The following is a 24,225-nucleotide window of genomic DNA, read 5'->3' as shown; positions in this document are numbered from 1 at the left end:
GTGTGCTTAACAGGCTGAATGTTGACTCCTCCATTCATGCCCCTCTCTTCATCGCTTTCAAGATCTCGACCTGTTCCCTGCCCAGTTCTGATTCTTTCTCTCCCGCCGGCCCCTCCGCCCTGCCGCAACAGGCAGGTGGAGCGCGGGACCGACCAACGGCGATCCGCTCCGGCCAAGGAGCTGTCCACCGCCCCGTGGTGCTGAACTCCCCGCGCACCGGCCTCGCAGGGCTGGGCCAAAGCGCCTCGGGTGAAGTTTGGTGGGACTGCGCCATCTGTCTGCTGAACAGGAGCCCGGCGGAGATGTCACCAAAGCCGGCGGAGAAACACGAGGGTGGGAGGGGGCATCCACGCGCATTCGCAGCAGCAGCACGCCCAGCTCCTGCGCCCTCTCGGTGTGCCTGCTGAGCTGATGGGATAAGAGCGCCCTTGGCAAGCGCCTCCCCCTTCCTGCGCCCGCCCTCCCCAGCCCAGGCAGCTGGAGTAAGCGCCTTCAGCATCTGGATGGCAACCCCACAGCCCATCTGCTGAGCGGGCATCCGTGAAGAGGATGGCATGGCACGGCACGGCACGGCACGAAAGCTCAGTGCACAAGAAGGTAAGGCAACGGGCGCACCGGCGGAGGAGCCAGGGTGGGTGCGTGCGTGCGTGCGTGTGCGAGGGGCGAAGACGGAGGGACGAGGGCGCTTCTCTTTCCCTTCAGAGTTTCTCTCCGCTCAAGTCCTTGCTCCCTACCTGCATATCGGCCGGGGTTGGCTTAGGAACTGTGGCAAAAGAAGAGCGGCGAAGAAAGAAATGTTGTCTTTAGCTCGGCGTTCTCCCCCCCCCCTTTCTTTTTTGTGTGTGTGTGTGCTTTCCCCGCTCGGTCTCCCGTTTCGCTTCCAAAGCTTTGGCGACCACAGAGCCGCTCATTCCGCTGAACTCCACACGCGCGCGCGCACACACACACCCGCACACACCCGCACACGCGCTGGCTGCTTAAAGTATAATCTGAACCGCCGAATGGGATGACGCACACCGGGGGGAAGCAGTTGAGCGCCTGAATGCCGTGTATGTATTTTGTCTTACTTTTATCGAAGTCACTAAGCTTCTCTGCAGCGCATCAATCACTCCCCCGGGTCCTCCTTAACTCCAAGGACAAGAACGTCCTATTTCTTGTGATCGCTTCACTGGAGATTTATGCAAGGTGCGAGGGAGGGGGGGGGGGCACGCGCGCGCACACAGAGAGAAGGGAGGTGGGATTCATTACAAGGGGCAGAAGGAACCTCAAGTTTTCTGCCTTGGTGAATCTGCGTGTATCAACTGGAGTGAAAACTAGATGGCCATTAGGTAAATGGGGAGGAAGGGAAGGGGTGAATTTGGACATCAGGAACTTTGGGCTGCAGGGGGAGGGGGGATGGATAATGTCTGGCTGCCCAAGTGGAAGGGCTCCAGCAGGTAACTCAGTTTTCCCACCCTGGTCACAGCAAATCTGGTGTGTATATTAATGCCTTCCCTTATGGTGTCGCCCCCAGCTCACACAGCCCTCTCCTTGGAACCTTGTTCTCCCAGCAGTCTCCCAGGAGACGCGTTCCTAATCTGGCACCTAATTCTTCTTCACCCAAAGAGCTACAACTGGGATGGTTTGGGGAGCATTTCCACACCAATCAAACCTCCAGGCTGAGAGGGTGACATGGATGTCAGTCCAGTAGGTTGCCAGGCTCAGCAATGCCAAGAAATGCTCTTTAGTCAGTGCCCCTTCTCTATTGTTGACATTTCCTGATTACTCCAAAGATTACTCTTTGGGGAGAACCAAAGGTAGGGGCAATGATTTGCCTTTTTCTCCCAAGGACTAGTTTTAATTTCTTCTATCTTGCTGATGTGCCTCCCCATTTATTGCATAGGTGCCATTTGTCTAGCTGGCAAAAAAGAAGAAGAAGAGTATTTGCAAGGAGCTGCAGGTGAACAAAGTTTGCACATCTTTATCCTGTTGCTGTAAGCTTGACTTTCTCTGAACACCTCAGCAGCAAAGGAGAGGAAAGCAAAGCAGTTTCATTTTCCACCAATGGGGAGAAGACAGAGGAAGCGACCTAATTGAGAAAGGGTGTAGAAATCTCACCTAGCAGAGCTGGCATTTTAAATGAAAAGACCCTTAAAGCTGGAGTCTGACCCACATTAAAAAGGATAAGGAAATGAAAAGCTGGTGCCAAGAATACTGGCTTTCTCCCTACTCTGTTTACTTCATCCCATTTTTCTCTCTGTCAGTCTTTCCCACCAAAGTTATCGTCTGAGAGAATATATATATTTAAAAACAAGGCAGCTAGGGATGTTCAGAGGCACCCAGAAGCATTGGAAAGATTGGCTGTACTTAATGAGAAGAGAATCTATCATTTATTTCCTGTTCCTCCTGAGCGGACAGGAATAAATATATGCTCTGTAAAGTTCTTCTCCAGTGCTCTATTGATCACAGAAAGGTGCATGGATTTGTATTTTCAAAGTGGAAATCAAATTATTATCAGGAAAATAAGCCAAAGCTCAAATAAAGCTTATGTCTATATGCCTTGTTGTTGTTATGTGCGAAGTCGTGTCCGACCCATCGCGACCCCATGGACAATGATCCTCCAGGCCTTCCTGTCCTCTACCATTCCCTGGAGTCCTTTTAAGTTTGCACCTACTGCTTCAGTGACTCCATCCAGCCACCTCATTCTCTGTCGTCCCCTTCTTCTTTTGCCCTCGATCGCTCCCAGCATTAGGCTCTTCTCCAGGGAGTCCTTCCTTCTCATGAGGTGGCCAAAGTATTTGAGTTTCATCTTCAGGATCTGGCCTTCTAAAGAGCAGTCAGGGTTGATCTCCTCTAGGACTGACCGGTTTGTTCGCCTTGCAGTCCAAGGGACTCGCAAGAGTCTTCTCCAGCACCAGAGTTCAAAAGCCTCAATTCTTTGACGCTCGGCCTTCCTTATGGTCCAACTTTCACAGCCATACATTGCAACTGGGAATACCATAGCCTTGACTAAACGCACTATTGTTGGCAGGGTGATGTCTCTGCTTTTTAGGATGCTGTCTAGATTTGCCATAGCTTTCCTCCCCAGGAGCAAGCGTCTTTTAATTTCTTTGCTGCAGTCCCCATCTGCAGTGATCTTGGAGCCCAGGAAAATAAAATCTGTCACTATCTCCATTTCTTCCCCATCTATTTGCCAGGAATTGAGAGGGCCGGATGCCATGATCTTTGTTTTCTTGATGTTGAGTTTCAAGCCAACTTTTGCACTCTCCTCCTTCACCCGCATCAACAGACTCTTTAGTTCCTCTTCACTTTCTGCCATTAGAGTGGTATCATCTGCGTATCTGAGGTTGTTGATATTTCTCCCTGCGATCTTGATCCCAATTTGTGACTCCTCTAATCCCGCATTTCTCATGATGTGCTCTGCATACAAGTTAAATAGGCAAGGCGACAGTATACAGCCTTGCCGAACTCCTTTCTCAATTTTGAACCAGTCAGTGATCCCATGTTCAGTTCTCACTGTTGCTTCTTGACCTGCATATAAATTTCTCAAGAGACAAATAAGATGCTCTGGTATTCCCATCTCTTTAAGAACTTGCCACAATTTGTTGTGCTCCACACAATCAAAGGCTTTAGCATAGTCAATGAAGCAGAAGTATACGTTCTTCTGGTACTCCCTAGCTTTTTCCATGATCCAGCGTATGTTGGCAATTTGATCTCTAGTTCCTCTGCCTCTTCGAAATCCTGCCTGTACTTCTGGAAGTTCTCGGTCCACATATTGCTGGAGCCTAGCTTGTAGGATTTTGAGCATAACTTTGCTAGCATGAGAAATTAGTGCAATGGTGCGGTAGTTTGAACATTCTTTGGCATTGCCCTTCTTTGGGATTGGAATGTAAACTGACCTTTTCCAATCCTGTGGCCATTGTTGAGTTTTCCAAATTTGCTGGCATATTGAGTGTAGCACTTTTACTGCATCATCCTTTAAGATTTTGAATAGTTCAACTGGAATGCTGTCACCACCACTAGCTTTATTATTGCTCAGACTTCCTAAGGCCCATTTAACTTCACATTCCAGGATGTCTGGCTCCAGGTCAGTAACTACCCCACTGTGGTCATCAGGGATGTTAAGCTCGCTCTTGTATAGTTGTTCTGTATAATTTTGCCACCTTTGTTTAATCTCTTCTGCTTCTGTGAGGTCCCTACCATTTTGGTCCCTTATCATACCCAACTTTGCATGAAACGTTCTCTTCATATCTCCAATTTTCTTGAAAAGATCTCTGGTCCTCCCCATTCTATTGTTTTCTTCTATTTGTTTGCACTGTTCATTTAAGAAGGCATTCTTATCTCTTCTAGCTTTTCTCTGGAATTCTGCATTCAGTTGGGTGTATCTTTCTCTTTCTCCCTTGCCTTTCACTTCCCTTCTCTCCTTAGCTATTTGTAAAGCTTCCTCAGACAGCCATTTTGATTTCTTGCATTTCTTTTTCTTTGGGATGGTTTTAGTTGCTACCTCTTGTACAATGTCGCGAACCTCCGTCCATAGTTCTTCAGGCACTCTGTCTATCAGATCTAATTCCTTAAATCTATTTGTCACCTCTACTGTGTATTCGTTGGGGATATGATTTAGTTCATACCTGAGTGGCCTAGTGCTTTTCCCTACTTTCTTCAATTTAAGCCTAAATTTTGCAACAAGAAGCTCATGATCTGAACCACAATCAGCTCCTGATCTTGTTTTTATTGACTGGATAGAACTTTTCCATCTTTGGCTGCAGAGCACATAGTCAATCTGATTTCTGTGTTGACCGTCTGGTGATGTCCATGTGTAGAGTCGTCTCTTGGGTTGTTGGAAAAGAGTGTTTGCTATGACCATTGTATTCTCCTGACAAAATTCTACCAGCCTGTGCCCTGCTTCATTTTGTACTCCAAGGCCAAACTTGCCTGTTATCCCAGTTATCTTTTGGTTTCCTACTTTAGCATTCCAATCCCCCATGATGATAAGCACATCATTTTTTGGCGTTGCTTCTAGAAGGTGTTGTAGGGCTTCATAGAACTGATCAACTTCATCCTCTTCAGCAGCAGTGGTTGGGGCATAGACCTGGATCACTGTGATGTTGAATGGTTTGCCTTGGATTCGAACTGAGATCATTCTGTCGTTTTGGGGATTGTATCCCAAGACTGCTTTTCCTACTCTCTTATTGATTATGAAGGCTACTCCATTTCTTCTGCGAGATTCTTGTCCACAGTAGTATACCTGATGGTCATCTGAATTAAATTCACCCATTCCTGTCCATTTTAGTTCACTGATTCCTAAAATGTCGATGTTCAGTCTTGTCATTTCTTGTTTGACCACGTCCAGCTTACCTTGATTCATGGATCTGACGTTCCAGGTTCCTATGGAATAAAAATCTTTACAGCATCGGACTGTCTTTTCGCCACCAGTTACTTCCACAACTGAGCGTCCTTTCGGCTTTGGCCCAGTCGCTTCATTCATTCTGGCGCTACTTGTACTAGCCGTCTATATGCCTAAGGACAGATAAAGTGGCAGGAGAGACCAGATTTTCAGAGGAAAGGTCATTCTCAGAAATCAAAAGCCTTTGCTTACAGTTTTCTTTGCACCCCTTAAGGGTCATGGCAGTTACCTAGAGAACAAATAGTCTGTTTGCTTCCTTCATGTTGATATTTGGTTTAAGTCAGAAGTGTCATATCTTTATTGTGTTCCCAAGCTCTTCTATTCTAAATATCACAAGTAGACTGCTAGCTAAAGAATTCTGGAAAGACATGGTGTGTTTGATTTTGTATGCACATATGTAGTATCTTCAGTTTATGTAAAATGGTCAGTTTATATTGATATATGTCCATCGGACTGTAACTCTGCTTTTGCATTAAGTCCTTGGAAAAAGCACTTTTGCACAATACACTGTTTCAACATGACACACTAAATCTTCCATTGAAAATGCTATATATTTATGATTCTATATGTGGAATACCAAATTTATCTCTGTTATTACAACACTCAAAAACAATAGAATCCTCAGGACTCTACAGGGATATTGGTTTCTTATCTCACTACATATGCTAACCTCATTCAGTCCTTATTTTATTTCTTATTTGGAATAAAACAATTGAATCATAGAGATAACTCTAAACTGCCAGTTACCCCACTTCAAAGAAGGAGATGCTATAAAGTTGACTCCATTCTTAATTTGTTATTCCTATTTGGACCTGGAATCTGTTAAACATCATTATGCTTTATGTTAATTTACTGCTTACCCTCTGCTATAAGTAACTCCCATTTCATTGTATCTGACAAAGTGTGTGTGTACACAAAAGCTTCTACCATAAATAAGGCTTGGTTAGTATTAAAGGTGCCACTGGACTCAAACTTTGTTCTGCTCCAGACTAACACAACAACCCACCTTTATATAGGTCAACTTACTGCTATAAAATCTTTATCTTCAGTATTCATATATACACATATTTTGTAGGTTACTGAAAGCTGCATGCAGGGTTTTGTGTCAAGTTATCTTGGTAGTGTAGACAATAATGTATATCATCTGGTGGTAAAACTATGGTAAATTAGATATTTGATATCATATCCACTTTGCATAATGTAATAATTGGAAAACCTCTTTGTTTTCTCCCCTCCCCACAATTTTGATACCCATTGGCAAAGAAAGTATCATTTCTCAGTGGCACATAAATTAAATAGTTTAAACTTCTAAACATGTGCAAGATGTTCTGTTGATTGGCAACAATGGAACTGAAGCTGAATTTACAGGATGATGTTAAGCCATGATTGCAGTATCATGGGGTGACAATTTACATGTGTGAATCAGCCATCAAACACTGTAGACAAAGAAAGCTTTTCTTTTCACAGAGCCTCACTTGAGGTATAACATTTTTCAGTCACTGAACAATGAGACACTGATGAACATGTGGGCAAAAGTCATTCCTTGGATAAGTCAAATAAACATGCTTAGAGGTGGAAGGCTTTTTTGCAGTTCTCAAGTCTCTTTTAAGCAGCTCCTAGCAAACAATTGAATGAATTCAGAATTCAGTGAGTCACACTGTCTCAAACACATCCTCAGATACCCTAAAACTGTCCCTCAGATACCCTAAAACTGTACCCCTACAATCCTGACATCAACAGGGGTAGTCAACCTGTGGTCTTCCAGATGTTCATGGACTACAATTCCAATGAGCCTGGGAATGAGCCTGCAAATACTGGCAGGGGCTCATGGGAATTGTAGTCCATGGACATCTGGAGGACCACAGGTTGACTACCCCTGCCCTAAAATATATATATGAGAAGCCAAAAATTTCCTCAGTCCTCTTTTCAAACAATGAACCATGAGCCGATAACCGATTGATGACCTTAGCATTGCACATCTTTAGCAGTTTGGAAATTGATCGTTAATGAAACACTTTTAATGAATAGAAGGTTCTCTGCCATTACTTACATGTCCTAATTACTTGGCCAGACCTTACTGTTTCCCTATAATACGGAGAAGATTATACTGAAACAAATGTGAAATGTATTGCCTCTGCATTTTTTGTAATTGATTACTTTTGAAATGGGACACATTTAGCACACCTTTGACCTTAGAGAATAGAATGATTGCACCTACTGCTAGGATTGATAAGAAAGAGCTATCTGATGTGACTGTGCTTGTTGATGCCTCTGATGAGTTTAGAGAGAAACTCAACTCCTCATATGCAGTTATTGCCAGCATTGTTCCATGACCTTCTAGTATTTTCTGAAAGTCCCAGTTGGCTATGCTAAGTCTTTCCCCCCATTTATATCATTTTGTCATGTGAGCCAAGAGGGCTCACATGCATCTCTGGGATGCTCTCAAAATCCTCCTTGCACACTTTTGCCTTGTGCCTAAAATGCAGTGGTGATATATTTTGGTTTCCTTATCGGAAACCACATATCGTTTCTAATTTCTCATCCCGCCTGCCTGCCCTTTAAACTATGCTATGGTATGTTTTAGAAATTTCACTGGATGATGCAGTGCAGTGTCACATTGCAGTATAGTGTCACATTGTCACACTAGGGATGTCGGACTCAAGAGTTTACAGGTTAGCGTCTCAGTACAAATCTGCTTTGATGTTAAATTCACTGGATGACTGTGGGCCAGTCACTTATATTTCAGCCTAACCCATGTGAACAGTTGTGAAGATACAGTGAGGGGAGCAAAGTGTGTTTTTCTAAGCTTTTTGGAGGAAAGATGATATCAAACTGTAATATAGAGATATATAGAAAGAAAACAGAACAAGCTTATATATGTTTATAAACTCTGTGAGCTACAGGAGAATAATCAGGCATAAATTCATACCTCTAGTTTAGACAAACAGACTTCTACTCTCTATCCTTCAAGTCAGTGGTTCTAAAACTGCAGCAAAGGACCTAAGAATAGAAAGAAATAATCTTGCAGGTAGGTTGTGAATTGATGAGTTGCATATGGAGTTTCAGGAGTGGGGTGGGGATGGATCCATGGCAAATTTGGGTTTGCTCCTGCAAAACATGTCAGATCGCCACCAAGCCAAGCCCATAACTCAACAGTGCTATGTATTTCAAAATTCTAAAACGATGAAGATGAAATCCCTTCCTCGTATCTTAGGGATCAGGAAAGCTCTGTGGAATTCCTTTGCAATAAGGTCTGGAAAAGTGCAGTAAACAGGAGGTGACAAGAGAGTTCAATGGCCCCGGAGCCAGGCAAGCTGAACAGTTGCCACACTGCACCAAGCCAGCGGGCCAGAGGCTGCTCAGCTCAGACTCAGCTGCATTAAATGCCTGCTCATCCACTGCCTCTTGCTGTCAACCTGCCTGTGAAGAGGCAACCAGCGAGCCAATGCTCATCAGTGTTGCCTCGGAAGGGGTCAAACCACATTGCCCCTAAGGCACTGACAGAGTTGCTGGGGCTAGATTCTGCTTGCTTCAGGCTGCCCACAGCCCTTTAGACAAGTGGCCCTCTGGACATTTCCATATAGGTTGCATAGTCAGTACACTAGTGACTTTAGAATTGCACCGCTTTTTCAGAGGTTTGAGTACAGCTGTTCTAAGGTAGGGAATGGTGTGCGATTTTAATTACTTTTGCCAGAACATTGTGTGAAGTTCTTAACATTTGCAGCATCGTAAAGTGTTCAAAGCACTTAGCCATCATCACAATCATCCTTGTAACTGTCTTGTAAAATAGGCCTGTGTTGGGATCTCCATATTGTGTGTGGGAGACAGAGAGCGCCTTGCTTAAGATCACCTAGTGAGTTTACAGCTCTGGCTGTAACTGGCAATCTCCTGGATCACAGCTGAATCTCTTAGGGATTGTGCCTCTCCAGCTCCCATGAGGGAATGATTGTCAAAATGAGTTAAATAAGTTCATTGATTCAGGTGGGTAGCTGAGTTGGTCTGAAGCAACAGAACAAAGTTTGAGTCCACAGGCACCTTAAAGAACAATTGAGTTTAATTCTGGGCATAAGCTTTTATATGCACATGAAATCTTATCCCCAGAACTAAACTTGGTTGGTCTTAAAGATGCCCCTGGATTCAAACATTGTTAATTAAATTCAGTTGTGTAGCCATGTTGATCTGAAGCTGCAGGACACAGTTTGAATCCAGGGGCACCTTTAAGACCAAACACATTTTGGTCAAGGCATAACCCTGAAGTGTGCATGCACGTGAAAGCTTATGTCTTGAATAAACCACTGTTGATCTTAAAGGTGCCCCTGAACTCAAACTTTGCTTTGTTAAATAAGTTCATGTTATGGAAGGCTGACAATCAAGGAAAACCTCTAAACAGTGCTACTTTGGTGAGTTACAGAACAATTGTTTTTAATTCCCTCTGCCCTTGTTCACTTCTGATGCTGTTCTGACTTACCAGCTAGCAAGAAACCCATAAACTTCTTGTTGCATTTGGTTGTTTGAGTGGGACTGGGATTCATCCTTGAAATGCAGAATGATGTCCCACATGTGCATAGCAGCTGCCGTTTCTGCATTCAGTCTCTAAAGCAGATAATGCAACCCAGTGGGTTTTGTATCTTTACCAGCTCAGTTTAAAGTGGAGATGTGAATCAAGAGCAATTTCATGGACTTTGTGCTGTGCTGTACACAACACTGCCCCATCTCACAGACTGTAAAAGTAGACAAAGTGTCTTTTTGATCATGGATTTGGAAACCAACAAGAATTCAACTGGTCAGTAGTCTTCTAGGAAAAAGCATGTGAACTGGTAAGGCATTGTAGTTGAGTATCAGATTTAAAAATTCTCTACTTTGATGTTGTCTTATACTGTTTCAGATTATAGGTCTAACCAAATCAGTATTGTCTAATCTGACTGAGAGAAACTGTCTAGAGTCTTAGGCAGAGGTCTTTCATCTCACCTAGTACTTGAGTGAACCTGCATGCAAAATAGATGCTCCACCATCAAGAGCAGACCCTCTCCCAAGAAGTTTCCCTTCTCCCTGAAGTTCACAAAATGACTGGGGGCCATTTAGAAAGCCATCATGGTGTAGTGGTAAAGAGCAGCTGCCTCTAATCTGAAGAGCTGGGTTTGAATCCCCACTCCTCCTCCTCCACATGCAGCCAGTTGGGTGACCTTGTGTCAATCCTAGGGGCTTTACGCACCGGGATCTTTGTAGCAAATTGGTCACTGAATGAAAAATCGCCATTTAAAATAGTGGAATTCGTCGTTATGCATACCTGCCTTTGTAGTGGAATCCAGTTGCGTTTTGTAGCGTTTCTCACAGGCTTCCGGTCTCGGCAGAAATCGCTAGAAAGGAAGCGCTATTGCCGAGCTCGTCCCGCCCCTGGCCGTCAAGCAGCCAATGGGCAGCTGTTAGCATGCTCCCAAACAGCCCCTTTCCCTTTAAGAAAGGGTTTAAAAAAAAAAAAAAAAACAGACCCATTGCAACGAATCTGTGTTAATTCGTTGCAACGGAGAGACCCATCCAGCTGCCTGGTGTGTTTGAGCTGTCGTTTGATCGTTGCCACGCTCCCTCCGAGTGAAAAAAAAAAATCCCCCCCCCCTCTCACGGGCCCGATTTTCGGCTGAATGAATGTGTAAAAAATAAAGGGAAAATACATCAGCAAACGGGCTTCTCTGTTCTTTGTGCTTAGTGACTGAAGGGGAGGGACTGAAGCCGGGGAAGCCTCTAAACTGAAAGAGGCTCGCTGGTGCGTTTATCCCCGCTCGCTCGGAGAAAAAAAAATGGCGATCGCTTCTCCGGAAGATCAGAGAAGAGAGCCAGGGGGAGGGACTTTGTAGAAACCGCAACAATGTTAACGCACAGGTCTTTTTCGCTAGTGTTGCAGATTGGTTGCAGGAGTGTATCGCTTTCCGGAGGGTGAATCCACTTTTGGGGATTTCCCTGAAAGCGCTACAAGGAAGCGCTTTTTGCAGATTGGTTTCAGGTGTGTGGCAGATTGTCGACGACGTTGTGCATAACAGCAAATCAGTAGCGTTTTCAATTGGCAACCATTGTGCTATTTTGAAGGCGTGCAAAAAGCTAATAGTTTTCTCAGAGCTGTCTCAGCCCCACCTACCTCACAGGATATCTGTTGTGGGAAGAAGAAGGGAAGGTAATTGTAAGCTACTCTGAGACGCATTCAGAAAGAAAAAAAGCTTTTCTTCTGTCTCAGCAAAATCTACGTATATGTAAAGGCTAAAGTGTTTGGGGTTTTTTTCTGTTTAGAAGAAAACTATGGTAAAAAGTTTATGATACATGGCATGCAAAATGTGAACAGTGAAAACTTTTCTGCATCTGTCACAATAGTAGCACGTGACGGTATCCAATGAATTTGATGGGCAGGAGTCCCAGGATGATACAAGAGTGTTCTTATTCAAGAATATATAACAGATAATAACACATGAAAGTCACAGCCACAGGATGCCCCTAGTATAGATGGCTTTAAAAGATGTTTAGACAAAGTAATGGAAGACTGGTTCATCAGTGGCAGTTGTTCAGCAGCAGCATACCTCTGAATATCAGATACTGGAAAACTTTGACCTTTGTGTCTGATTTGTGGCCCTCTGGGGGGGGGGAGTATCTAGTTGACCATGATGGAACACAGGTCCTGAACTAGATAGACCACGAGTCTGATACAGAGTTGTCTTCTTATGTTCCTTCATGAATTGTAGGTTATTGGTCAGTCTGCCAACCTCCATTCTAGTACCTGAAAGTGTGCTGGGCATATATAACTGTGATTTCATTCCAGTCTCTCAGTGTTTAACAGAGTTATCATATTGCAAGCCAGCTTATCAAAAAGGGAAAAATGCTGAACATGTTGGTAAAGACCACAGTTTGCATTGCCTCTTCACAGGCTTGCAACAAGGATTTATGTTGGCCTTTTAGCAAAAGATGTTATGGGGAAGTGATGAGTGTCACTATAGTGATTGGTACAGGGAACACTGTTCAACAAGTGTTTTAACCAGTGGTTTAATTGTAGATTATTTTTCCGGTTCCCATTTTGGATCATTTTTTATATTGTACCTCACCCTTAATTAATATATTAATGGCTAGATTTTAATGCAAAAAAAATCTACTCATTCTACTTATTTTAGCTACATATATGTAGCTACATATATGTAGTAGGGTAGTCAAACTGGCTCTCCAGTTGTCCACGGACTACACTTATCATGAGCCCCGGCCAGCATGGCCAGTTGGCAGAGGCTCATGGTAATTGTAGTCTGTGGACATCTGGAGAGCCACAGTTTGGCCACCCCTGCCCTATAGCATGAAAAATATATGCAATCTATAGACACGTACGTCAGCCCCATGAAAGCATAGGCATGTAACTTGACAATTGAATCTCATTAATTTCAATGTTTTTTATGCATAACTTTTTTTGTATTGTGTGCCTTGTTTACGTTTTCATGGTAACTGCTTAATGACGGAGGCAGTAGCCTGAATCCCATTATGTATGCATACATTATTTCAATAAGCAAATTAATAGGCAGGGTGGTATGTGCTATAGTAATGTTCATTTTTAGCCTGCTGGGATCCTGACACAGAAGGGCTGAATGCCTAGGTAGTGAAGGGTATATGAACTTTTAGTGGAAGCAATGGTTCTGATCATATGTAATCCAGTTGCTATATTACTGTAATGTGCATTGTTGGGTCTAGAACAGAAACTTTTAGGCTAGCAAAGGGAAAATGTCAAAGACATACAGCTGTGCTAAATATGGGTATTCCATCTTTTAAGGTTACATTTCCTTTGGATTTTATTATTCCCCAGATATGTCTGAGTATGTAAACTCCATAACATTGAACCCTTTCCGAGTAGGTAGTGGAGATTCCAGCCATTCATGAGAAACTCATCTCACAAGCCCAGATCACTGTTTGGATAACATAGCCCATGCACATATGCCGTTTGACTGTTCTTGTCTATAAGTAGGGTTGTCATATATAACCCTTTGCCTAATGTCAGATGGCAGTTTCATGAACTGTTATTGTATTTCTAAGTGAAGCCAGACATTGATCCTCTTCATAGGTGAGTCATAGGGTTGCCATCTTTCAGGTGATGGCTGGAGATATCTCAGAATTGTGACAGATATCCAGGCTATAGAGGTCGATTCCATGGAAGAAAACAGCTGTTCTGGAAGGTGGTCTCTATGCCATTATATGCTGTTAATGTCCCTTCCCTCTGCAAACTCCACCCCCCAAATCTCCAGTAATTTCCCAACTTGGAGCTGGCAACCCTGGTTGCTATAACTAAAGGCCACTATGCTTGGGAAAGCTGGACAAAAGATGTAGAGACTGTACAGTAGTCAGCATTTCATGTGTGGCCATTGGCTTTTAAAATATATGTCGTTCTAGGTAAATGCAGTGCCTCCTTGAGCTTCCCATGACTGGATTGGGGCCCAGAGTTTACACCTGTGGAATCAAATATTAAGCTTGTTTGTAAGAAAGCTAATCTAAATTAGTGTGTTGATGCTGCTTTTAAATGTTTTTAATGAGGCATGATTTGCTATTCAAAAAGCTTATCTTGACTAATGGCCTAACTTTACCATGCTGATTATAATATGCATTTTTAACCATTATTCTTCTAAACAGAAATCTGATAACGGGTTTTACTACCAAGGTATGAATTCTAAATGTGGAGAAAGAAATAGCAAAGAGATGCTAATCCCTGGAAGTGACGTAGACCTGGTTTTCCCAGAGAGGTTGCCTGGAAACCTGTCTTTCCTCCTTTGAAGTGAATGGGCCAAAATGAGCAGCATTCAGGTTTAGCTGGTGCTAAGACGCCTGATACAATGTGTTTCACTGGCAGATCCCTTCCTGTTTGTTTGCATCTTTTGGGCATTTCTTATCCTGCTTTTCTTCTCAATGAGAATCTAAACATACTTAGGAAAAAATACCATACAACTGAAGTAAACAAAATACAGTATAGATAAATACATTATAGATAAACTAGATACACTAAACTTCTTGTGTTAGTCTGGTATCCAATGGATGGTCCAGCAAGGCCACCACAGGCTAAAAGCCAAAGACCAAACCTATGGGCCTTCAGCCTGTGCCAAAATGCTCACAGCTGCAACAGGAGGGAAATACAAGGTCAGCCTGAATCTTCAACTACCTTACCATAATTCTAAGAGGCACACATATAAATTGCCTTATAGTGAATCAGACCATTGATCTGTCAAGGTCAGTTTTACCTACTCAGACTGGCAGTGATTATTTAAGGTCATGGAATCAGAGTTGGAAGGTACCTCCAGTGTCATCTAGTCCAACCCCCTGCACAATGCAGGAAATCACAACTACCTGCCCACCCATGGAGACCTCAATTTAATGCCTAAGTGATCCCTCCACCAAAAATCTCCAGAATCCAGCCTGGCCTGGAGGAAATTCATTTAAAATCCCACAGTGCCAATTAGCAATTCCTTGGGTATGCAAGGAAGGGCCACAAGAGACAAACACTGGCAGATCCCTTCCTGCCCACCTACTCACAATCTGCCTAAGTCTTCTGTCTTCCAATAGTTAGTGAGTTTTATGTAAGCATAAAGTTAGTGAGTTTTATGTAAGCAGGAGTTTTTGTTAAGGTAGTTTTTGTTAAGGTAGACAGGTAGCTAATAAATGTTAATCTTTTAAAAATGTAGATGCCTGGGAATTGAACCTATGATCTTCAGTATATCAACAGCTATTCAACCAGTAACCTATACCTATACCTTTTATGTTTGAGGGAGCCTTAATCAGGTGGCTAGACCAGGGGTAGTCAACCTGTGGTCCTCCACATGTCCATGGACTACAATTCCCATGAGCCCCTGCCAACGTTAGATTAATGACAGCAAAGGCACAATATCCACTCACTCTGTATTTTGTTTCATTGTATTTTAGATGGAACTGAACTGAATTCAAGTAGTTTCTAGAAGAACGTCTTCCATCCTAAGCTCAGATCCATCATGGCAGCAGGTGTAGCAGCATGGCTGCCCTTTGCCAGAGCGGCTGCCATAGGATGGATGCCGGTAGCCAACTGTCCCATGCCACTGGCCCCAGCAGATAAAAACAAGCGGCAGGATGAGCTTATTATTCTTAATGTGAGCGGCAGGCGCTTCCAGACATGGAGGACTACATTAGAGCGGTACCCGGACACTCTGCTTGGCAGCACAGAGAAAGAATTCTTCTTCAATGAAGACACAAAGGAATACTTTTTTGACCGGGACCCTGAAGTCTTTAGGAGTATCTTAAACTTTTACAGAACTGGAAAACTGCACTACCCAAGATATGAATGCATCTCAGCCTACGATGAGGAGCTTGCCTTTTATGGGATCCTACCTGATATTATTGGGGACTGTTGCTATGAAGAGTATAAGGACAGGAAACGGGAAAATGCTGAAAGGTTGATGGATGACAGTGACTCGGAGAACAAACAAGAGTCCATGCCAGCCCTGAGCTTCCGGCAGACCATGTGGCGAGCCTTTGAGAACCCCCATACCAGCACCTTAGCCTTAGTCTTTTACTATGTCACTGGCTTCTTTATTGCAGTCTCTGTTATCACCAATGTAGTAGAGACCGTCCCTTGTGGTACAGCCCCTGGCAACAAGGAGCTGCCTTGTGGGGAGAGGTATGAAATGGCTTTCTTCTGCTTGGACACCGCTTGTGTTATGATTTTTACGGTTGAGTACCTTCTACGACTCTTTGCGGCTCCCAGTCGCTACAGGTTCATCAGGAGTGTGATGAGTATCATTGACGTAGTGGCCATTATGCCCTATTACATAGGCTTGGTGATGACCGACAATGAAGATGTCAGTGGAGCCTTTGTGACTCTGAGGGTGTTCAGGGTTTTCCGGATTTTCAAGTTCTCCCGTCATTCCCAAGGCTTGCGAATCTTGGGGTACACGCTAAAAAGCTGTGCGTCCGAACTTGGTTTCCTTCTGTTTTCCCTCACAATGGCAATCATCATCTTTGCTACTGTGATGTTTTATGCAGAGAAAGGATCTTCAGCCAGCAAGTTCACCAGCATCCCAGCTTCTTTTTGGTACACTATTGTCACCATGACAACTCTTGGGTAAGTGATTCACTGTTCTTTCTTGATCAAAGGTGAAGTGCGCTGATTGGTGGGATTTGGTTACCTTCTGAGACCGTGTCGGTTGTGTTGGAATGTAGCCCAACTTCTTAGAGGTTATTAGAGATCTAATTTTTCTTTCGTTGCCACCTTGTGAAGTAATTCGCAACAAGCCAAATATGTCTCAAAGAATTTGACACATAGGATTTTATAGAAACTTTGCCTCTGTGATTGGTGAGGAAAGCTAGGCTGTAGTGTTTTGCTCTGGCATCCCATAAACCTTCTTGTTTCTCTTTTGAAGTGAGGAACAAGGGGAAATTGCACAGACAAATCTTCATTTTATGTTGGTTTATAACAACTATTTTTAGAGGGTACGGTCAGAACGCTTTTCACAGATTTTGATGATAAATTCAAATGGGTATTACAGACACATGGGGGTTCAGAAATGACTTGAGAATATGACTGATTTGGTCACAGAAAACACTTCTGTTTGTACTATTGTAACATGATATAAACAATCCACGATTGAGTTAAGTATGCTTGAGCCCATTATGTCTTATATGTCCATACTATAAGGATGGGTCCAAATATTGCAAGCATCACAGCCCTAGAAGTATCTCCACTTGTCTTTAAACTTCAGATAGATCCCATTGAATTGATAGTTGTTGTTTTTTCTGGGAAGACTTCAGATTATTGTTTGTTGTTAAGATCTGGAATTTCTGTAAAGACAAACACACCTTTCATGCAGAATTGAAATAACCAAAGCCTGACAATTGTCTTGTGTGTTTAAGCAAATTAAAGCAATCCGTTTTTCTACTCTCTGGATTTAGCTATATATAAACTTGTCCGAAATGTGAATATTTTCTATCAAGCATGTTTCTGCTTCGGAGTGCATACGACTTTTTGATTTAGTGTAGCCTTAATCATTGACTTGATGTCTGATTGCTGGATTTTGTTGAGAATTGCTCTTGATTTCAAATGGTTTGACTGTGTATGAACTGGTAAGCTATCACCGGTTGGAACTATTAAGATACAATTTATAACTCAAAAAAGCAAACAGCCATGATTTTTGGATTTGCTATCATTCAGGAAATCTATCAATATGATACTTTAAGACCTGTTCAAGATCTTTTTTTAATTACTGTCTCTTTACTAGTTTTGGTAGTTCTGAGTAATTTTGTTTGTTTTCATTAAATAAACAAACTGGGTGCTTTAAGAGTAAAAAGCAATAACTAGTCAAAAGTGGCTAGTATTTGGCGACTCTAGTCAAATTTGAGGCAGTAACAAGAACAAGTAAAAAGGTCCTTATTTGTCCATAAATGTAAAGGACAATTTATTTATTTATTTGACACAAATAAATAATGCACGGAATGGATGCTTTGAAGAATGAATTATATTGATGTTGTCAAATGATAGCAAAACCCACTAACACTTTGTGGTGTGCCCAAATCATTGAAAAAATTATTCTCGAAAATCTTTTGCAAGTGTAGGGAAAGGATGAAGAATAGAGCGCATGTAGTCAGCAATCATCACTTCAAAATATGATCCCTTGAAATTCTTCTTTTATGACTTCCCATTTCAGAATCCAAATCCTTATGTTTTATATCCATTTTAGAAGATGTCACTGAAAGCGGTATTACAATACCAGAATGGAGAGCTGGTATTGCACATGAATAAAGGGAGACTTGAGAATGTTGGCAAACAGGTCAGATTTAAATAGACAGGCACTTTGCAGCTTTTTATTTCCTTTGTTAATGACAAGATACTCTGAAATCAAACAGACCTCCTTGTCGACATAAACCGGGAAGGATTCCATGGTACCATTAATTCCCTGTTTGGCTGAATGAAACGGTTTCTTCCATAGAGCACCTTTCTGTTCTGCAAACAATGATAGTCCAAACAGACTGTTTTTGAGTACTCTAGAGTGTTCTCAGACTAAGATAATCATAGGAATTACAGTTCAATGGAGTGCTTTAAACCAGTTGATGAGGCTAAAAGATGTCAGGCACTGAAATGGGATGTTTAACATTTAACATTTAAGAAAGATCCATTGATGCTTTCCATAAAGCCCCCTACTCCCAAGGAGATTAATGGGTGTGTATCTGTTATTATTGTTTGGAAAGGGTGATTTTAATGAAAGCAATCAGTATGTGTAATCAAGATTTCTGACATCTCTTAAGAACTTTTTTTGGATACTGCCTAATAAGGTCAAACCGTCAGATAATGACAGACTGAGGGCAGACTCCTACGCTCCATGGGCATACTGTTCATTAATCTGCCATGCTTAGATGTCATCTGTCACTGAAGTGGCTCAGCCAACTTGTTACATTACAGGTTTTTGATAAAAGTCCAATGCCGTCAGTCCTTGACTCCAGTGTTCATTCAAGATGGCTTCCATGGCTTTTCCATACATTTCATGGATGTGAAAAACTGTCCCTGTAGATTTGATTTTTCAAGGCACCAGGAAGCTCAACCTCAGGGTTTATAACTCTAGATGGGGAAATTCCTAGAGATTTTGGGACTGGAGCTTGAGCAGGACAGAGTTTGGGAGGGGAGGGGCCAGCAGCAAATAATGCCCTGCAGTACATAATCCAAAACAACCATTTTCTTCAGGGGAACTGATCTCTGGGAGGTCTCTAGGCTCCCCTTGGAGGCTGGCAACCCTACTTGCCCAGGAAGCTTTTAGAGGAATCAGGTGGCCTGATTTTGGCCTATTTTAACTTGTCTTATTCTTTCCTGTGGCCAGAGCTGGGTATTGATGCACTGCCTGAACCCCTCCCTGTCCTCTCTCAGTTCTCAGGACCAGCCTGACTCCCAGTACTGACAGAATATTACAATGTGATCTTTTGTCTGGAAAAGGAAGAGTCCAGATGTAGGCTGACATGTAGTAGGAGCATGGATGTCTAATCTTGGATGTAGTAGGAGCATGGATGTCTAATCTTGCAAGCCGGGTTTGTTTCCCCACTCCTCCCCCACGTGCAGCCAGCTGGGTGACCATAGGCTCGCCACAGCACTGATAGAGCTGTTCTGACCGAGCAGTGATATCAGGGCTCTCTCAGCCTCACCCTCCTCACAGGGTGTCTGTTGTGGGGAGAGGAAAGGGAAGTCAATTGTAAGTCGCTTTGAAACTCCTTCTGGTAGAGAAAAGCAGCATATAAGAACCAACTCTTCTTCTTCTTCTTCTTCTTCTTTTCAAAAGTCCATTACAAATGATTAAGCACTTTGAATATTTAAAACTGCTGGGGGGGGGGAGAGAAAGATAAATACTATCTCTTCATAAAGCTTACCTGATATTGTTTCAAACCCTATGTATTACTCTGTGTTTATGAAAGATGAAAACCATCAAACTTGGCAGCTGTAATCAAGACTCACATAAATCCATTTGTCACATGTGTTTAAAAATCTTAGCCGTATCTTCTAAATCTCCATTAAGCTATAATCTGTGTCTGGGACACAGTTTCTTTCATTTATTTTTAAACACAGGGAACATTAAACAGGAATAGCAGGATGTTTTCATTGGAGGCCAGCTACAATGCTATGGTTTGGTGGGAAAGCAGTGAGCATCCAACACAGGATCAGTTCAATGTATAAAGAGTGCTATTACTGTTATTTATTGTTTTATTGTTATTAGTATTATTTATGAACTATATTCAAAATCTACTCAAAATATTAATATGGACAGTCAAACCCTGAGGACTGCCTTTGCTGCAGTGGTGGGCTGCCAGTCTAAAAGGTTCTGGCAAGCCCCAGGAGACAGGAGAAGAACTGAGAAGCAGGGCTGCCGAAGCTTAAACTACAGCAGCATCCCCAGCAACTACACTGTCATCTCCCACTGCAGGTCACAAAGATAAGCGTGCCAGACTTCAGACAGGACCTGGAGATCCTCCAGAATTACAGCTCATCTCCAGACTACAGGGATCAGTCGTCCCCCCCATAGAAAATGGGTGCTTTAGAGGGTGGTGTCATTGTACCCCACTGAGATTCCAGGCCTCTTCAGGTTCCACCCCCAGATCTGGCAACCCTACCCCCTCATCTTTTACCAGTGGCCAGGGGGGACCTGGTAACCCTACTCAAGGGGCAACAATAGGGCTGTGTCTGAGAAGGAAGACAGAACCAGTCACAGGGACCCTTCCCTGTGCCCATCACAGCCAATGGGTGGGAACGAGTAGGGTGCAGATCAAGGCAGGGATGTCTGCTAGCATATCCCCGCCCCCTGAAAGGAGCTGAACCCAGGCAAGCAGTCTGCGCGCACCTCTTCAGCCCCAGCCCCCCAGCATCAGCCTTTTTTGTTCCAGGATGAACTGCCTAAGAAAGTCAGGAGGGCGCAATTCTCAGGAATATTTGGGAGGAAAAGGTTGCTAGGCTTTGCTTGAGAGGGTATTTCTTTAACAGCATGGGACTGATAAAGAGGCAGAATCTGATGCCATTTTTATTGCGATCTGATGGGGATTTTTAGAAATATGAATTATTTCTCATTAGAATCATAGAATCATAGAATCATAGAGTTGGAAGGGGCCATACAGGCCATCTAGTCCAACCCCCTGCTCAATGCAGGATCAGCCCTAAGCATCCTAAAGCATCCTTTTCTCTCATTCATTCTTTTTGGAAGTGCCCTTAAGCCTGTCAAAGGAAAGGCAGAATATAATTATTTCAAGTAAAAAAAAATATAACAGTGAGTTTGTCAATTGAGGATTAAAGAATAATTTTAGGCTTTTAATGAAATGCTTAATCAGTTTTATTTACATGCATTTATATAGGGCGTTTTAATTTGGCATCTCCAGGGATCTGTCCATTGTGACTTACAAAATAAAAAATAAATAAAAACAAAACATTAAAAAGTATTAATGAAACTATGCTTGGATCATAAAAACATACCCCAAATAACTTAATACAACAGTTTTGAGGTGAAAATAAAATTAATTCCTTAATTAGAAGCCTGAGTGAACAGAAATATTTTAGCCTGTTACCTAAAAGAAAGTAATGTATGTGCCTGGCATCCAGAGGTGGGGAGCCACTACTGAAAAAGTCCTGTCTCTGGTCCCCACCTACCTCTCCTCTGAAGGGGAGGACTAAAGCTAAATTCAGTTTCACCCAGCTGTTTAGGTTCCACAGACAGAACACGTGATACCTTTGTAAATGTAAAGTATTGATATATTATACTGAATCTGTTTAATCTTTCTCTTTTAAAAAGTATTTAAAAAGCAATTGGCTGATTGTTTTGAAAGTGTGTGTCATTCAGTTGTGTCTGTATGCCCTTGGTCTCCTTGAAACCCCCCAAAACTGAGTTGATTGTGTGTTTACTTAGTCATTTATGGATTTAAAGGATGTATAGTAAAAAAGGTTTCCAAATTGTCTGCTTCCACAGGAGCTGCTTGGGTATGGGGTCTGCTCTGAGGGAGCACAGGTATGCTCAACAAAGTCACATTATAGAATCATAGAGTTGGAAGGGGCCATACAGGCCATCTAGTCCAACCCCCTGCTCAACGCAGGATCAGCCCTAAGCATCCTAAAGCATCCAAGAAAAGTGTGTATCAAACCTTTGCTTGAAGACTGCCAGTGAGGGGGAGCTCACCACCTCCTTAGGCAGCCTATTCCACTGCTGAACTACTCTGACTGTGAAAAATTTTTTCCTGATATCTAGCCTATATCGTTGTACTTGAAGTTTAAACCCATTACTGCGTGTCCTCTCCTCTGCAGCCAGCAGAAACAGCATCCTGCCCTCCTCCAAGTGACAATCTTTCAAATACTTAAAGAGGGCTATCATGTCCCCTCTCAACCTCCTTTTCTCCAGGCTGAACATTCCCAAGTCCCTCAACCTATCTTCATAGGGCTTGGTCCCTTGGCCCCAGATCATCCTCGTCACTCTCCTCTGTACCCTTTCAATTTTATCTACGTCCTTCTTGAAGTGAGGCCTCCAGAACTGCACACAGTACTCCAGGTGTGGTCTGACCAGTGCCGTACACAATGGGACTTTGACATCTTGTGATTTTGATGTGATGCCCCTGTTGATACAGCCCAAAATGGCATTCGCCTTTTTTACCGCTGCATCACACTGCCTGCTCATGTTTAGTTTGCAGTCCACAAGTACCCCAAGGTCTCGTTCACACACAGTGTTACCTAGAAGCGTATCCCCCATCCAGTAGGTATGCTTTTCATTTTTCTGACCCAGATGCAGAACTTTATACTTATCTTTATTAAATTGCATCTTGTTCTCATTTGCCCATTTTTCCATTGTGTTCAGATCTTGTTGAACTCTGTCTCTATCTTCCAGAGTATTTGCCAGTCCTCCCAATTTGGTGTCATCTGCAAATTTGATTAGTCCTTCCACCCCCTCATCTAGATCATTAATAAATATGTTAAAAAGTACCGGGCCGAGCACCGAGCCATGAGGTACCCCACTACTCACCTCCCTCCAGTCTGATGAAACACCATTGACAACAACTCTTTGAGTGCAATTCTCTATCCAATTTCCTATCCACCTAACTATCTGAAAATCCAGATTGCAGTCCTTCAATTTATCCATCAGAATATCATGGGGAACCTTATCAAAAGCTTTACTAAAATCCAAGTAAACAACATCAACCGTATTTCCACGATCCAGCAAACCTGTCACTTGATCAAAAAAGGAAACCAGGTTGGTCTGACAGGACCTGTTGGAGACAAATCCATGCTGACTTCCTTGGATCACCAAATTGTCCTCCAGATGTTTGCAGATCGCTCCCTTTAATATCTGCTCCATTATCTTACCCACAACAGAGGTCAGACTCACTGCTCTATAGTTTCCCGGGTCATCCTTCCTCCCTTTCTTGAATATCGGAACAACGTTTGCTCTCTTCCAGTCCTCCAGGACATCTCCAGTCCTTAAAGAGGTCCCGAGGATGATGGACAAGGGTTGTGCAAGTTCTCCGGAAAGTTCTTTGAGCACTCTCGGGTGCATTTCATCCGGCCCAGGGGATTTGAACTCATCCAGTGCAGCTAAATGCCGCTCAACAACCTCTCTGTCCATGTCAACCTGCCACCCAGACACTATCTCTTGGCTACTGCCATCGCTAGCTGTGCCTAAACCCTTTGACCTGTGGGAAAAAACAGATGTAAAATAGGCGCTGAGCCTTTCTGCTTTCTCTGCATCCTCCATTAGAATTTGTCCATCCACACCCAACAGTGGGCCTATCGACTCCTTTACTTTATATTTGCTCCTCACATAACTGAAAAATCTTTTCTTGTTACAGTGGGCTTCCCTGGCCAATCTTAGCTCACTCTCAGATTTGGCTTTTCTGATGATTGATCTACAGTACCTACAGGTACTCTTCTTTAGAGCTCTGTCCTTCCCTCCATTTCCTGAACATCTCCCTTTTCTTTATTAGTTCCTCTTGAAGTTCTCTGTTCATCCAAATAGGCTTCCTAGAGTTCCTGCAGTGTTTTTGTCTTTCTGGGATAGTCATGGATTGAGCATGCAATATCTCTTGTTTGAGTAGTGCCCACCCTTCACATGCTCCCTTCCCTTCCAGCATTCTCGTCCACTGAGACACATTGACACACATTTTTCTCTTTAGGTTGTAATGTCATGTTTGTACAATGGCTGGTATAGTTTGCTAGGCTAGAGGGTCAAAGGCTCATGTTGTAGGAGGAGAAGAGATGTCTAATAGTGCTATCTACCTGATCAAGGCAGGAGATCCAAGGGCAGAATGTCATTGAGAATGTTTAGGAGATTGAAAGCCCACTTTTCATACGTTTAACAATAAACTTGAATTAT

General features: G+C 43.0%; 1 protein-coding gene across 3 annotated transcripts in view; it reads left to right on the top strand.

Moving 5' to 3' along the window:
* Positions 1–368: 368 nt before the first annotated feature.
* The window catches only part of KCND3 (potassium voltage-gated channel subfamily D member 3), a 425,461-nt gene continuing 401,604 nt past the window's right edge, over positions 369–24,225 (top strand). For 2 of the 3 annotated variants that reach the window (XM_077334907.1, XM_077334905.1), the window contains exons 1-2: positions 369–597; positions 15,305–16,475. In XM_077334907.1, the coding sequence (XP_077191022.1) occupies positions 15,370–16,475 (1,106 nt within the window). In that variant the 5' untranslated portion in view covers positions 369–597; positions 15,305–15,369. Of the gene's footprint in view, positions 598–1,004; positions 1,050–15,304; positions 16,476–24,225 lie in introns of those variants that run through there. The other variant, XM_077334906.1, reaches the window with a different exon arrangement.

This window comes from Paroedura picta, chromosome 4 (genome assembly GCF_049243985.1).
Source record: "Paroedura picta isolate Pp20150507F chromosome 4, Ppicta_v3.0, whole genome shotgun sequence".
Taxonomy (NCBI): Eukaryota; Metazoa; Chordata; class Lepidosauria; order Squamata; family Gekkonidae; genus Paroedura; species Paroedura picta.
Note: the sequence above shows the minus strand (reverse complement) of the source record. Positions and strands in the feature narration are given on the sequence as shown.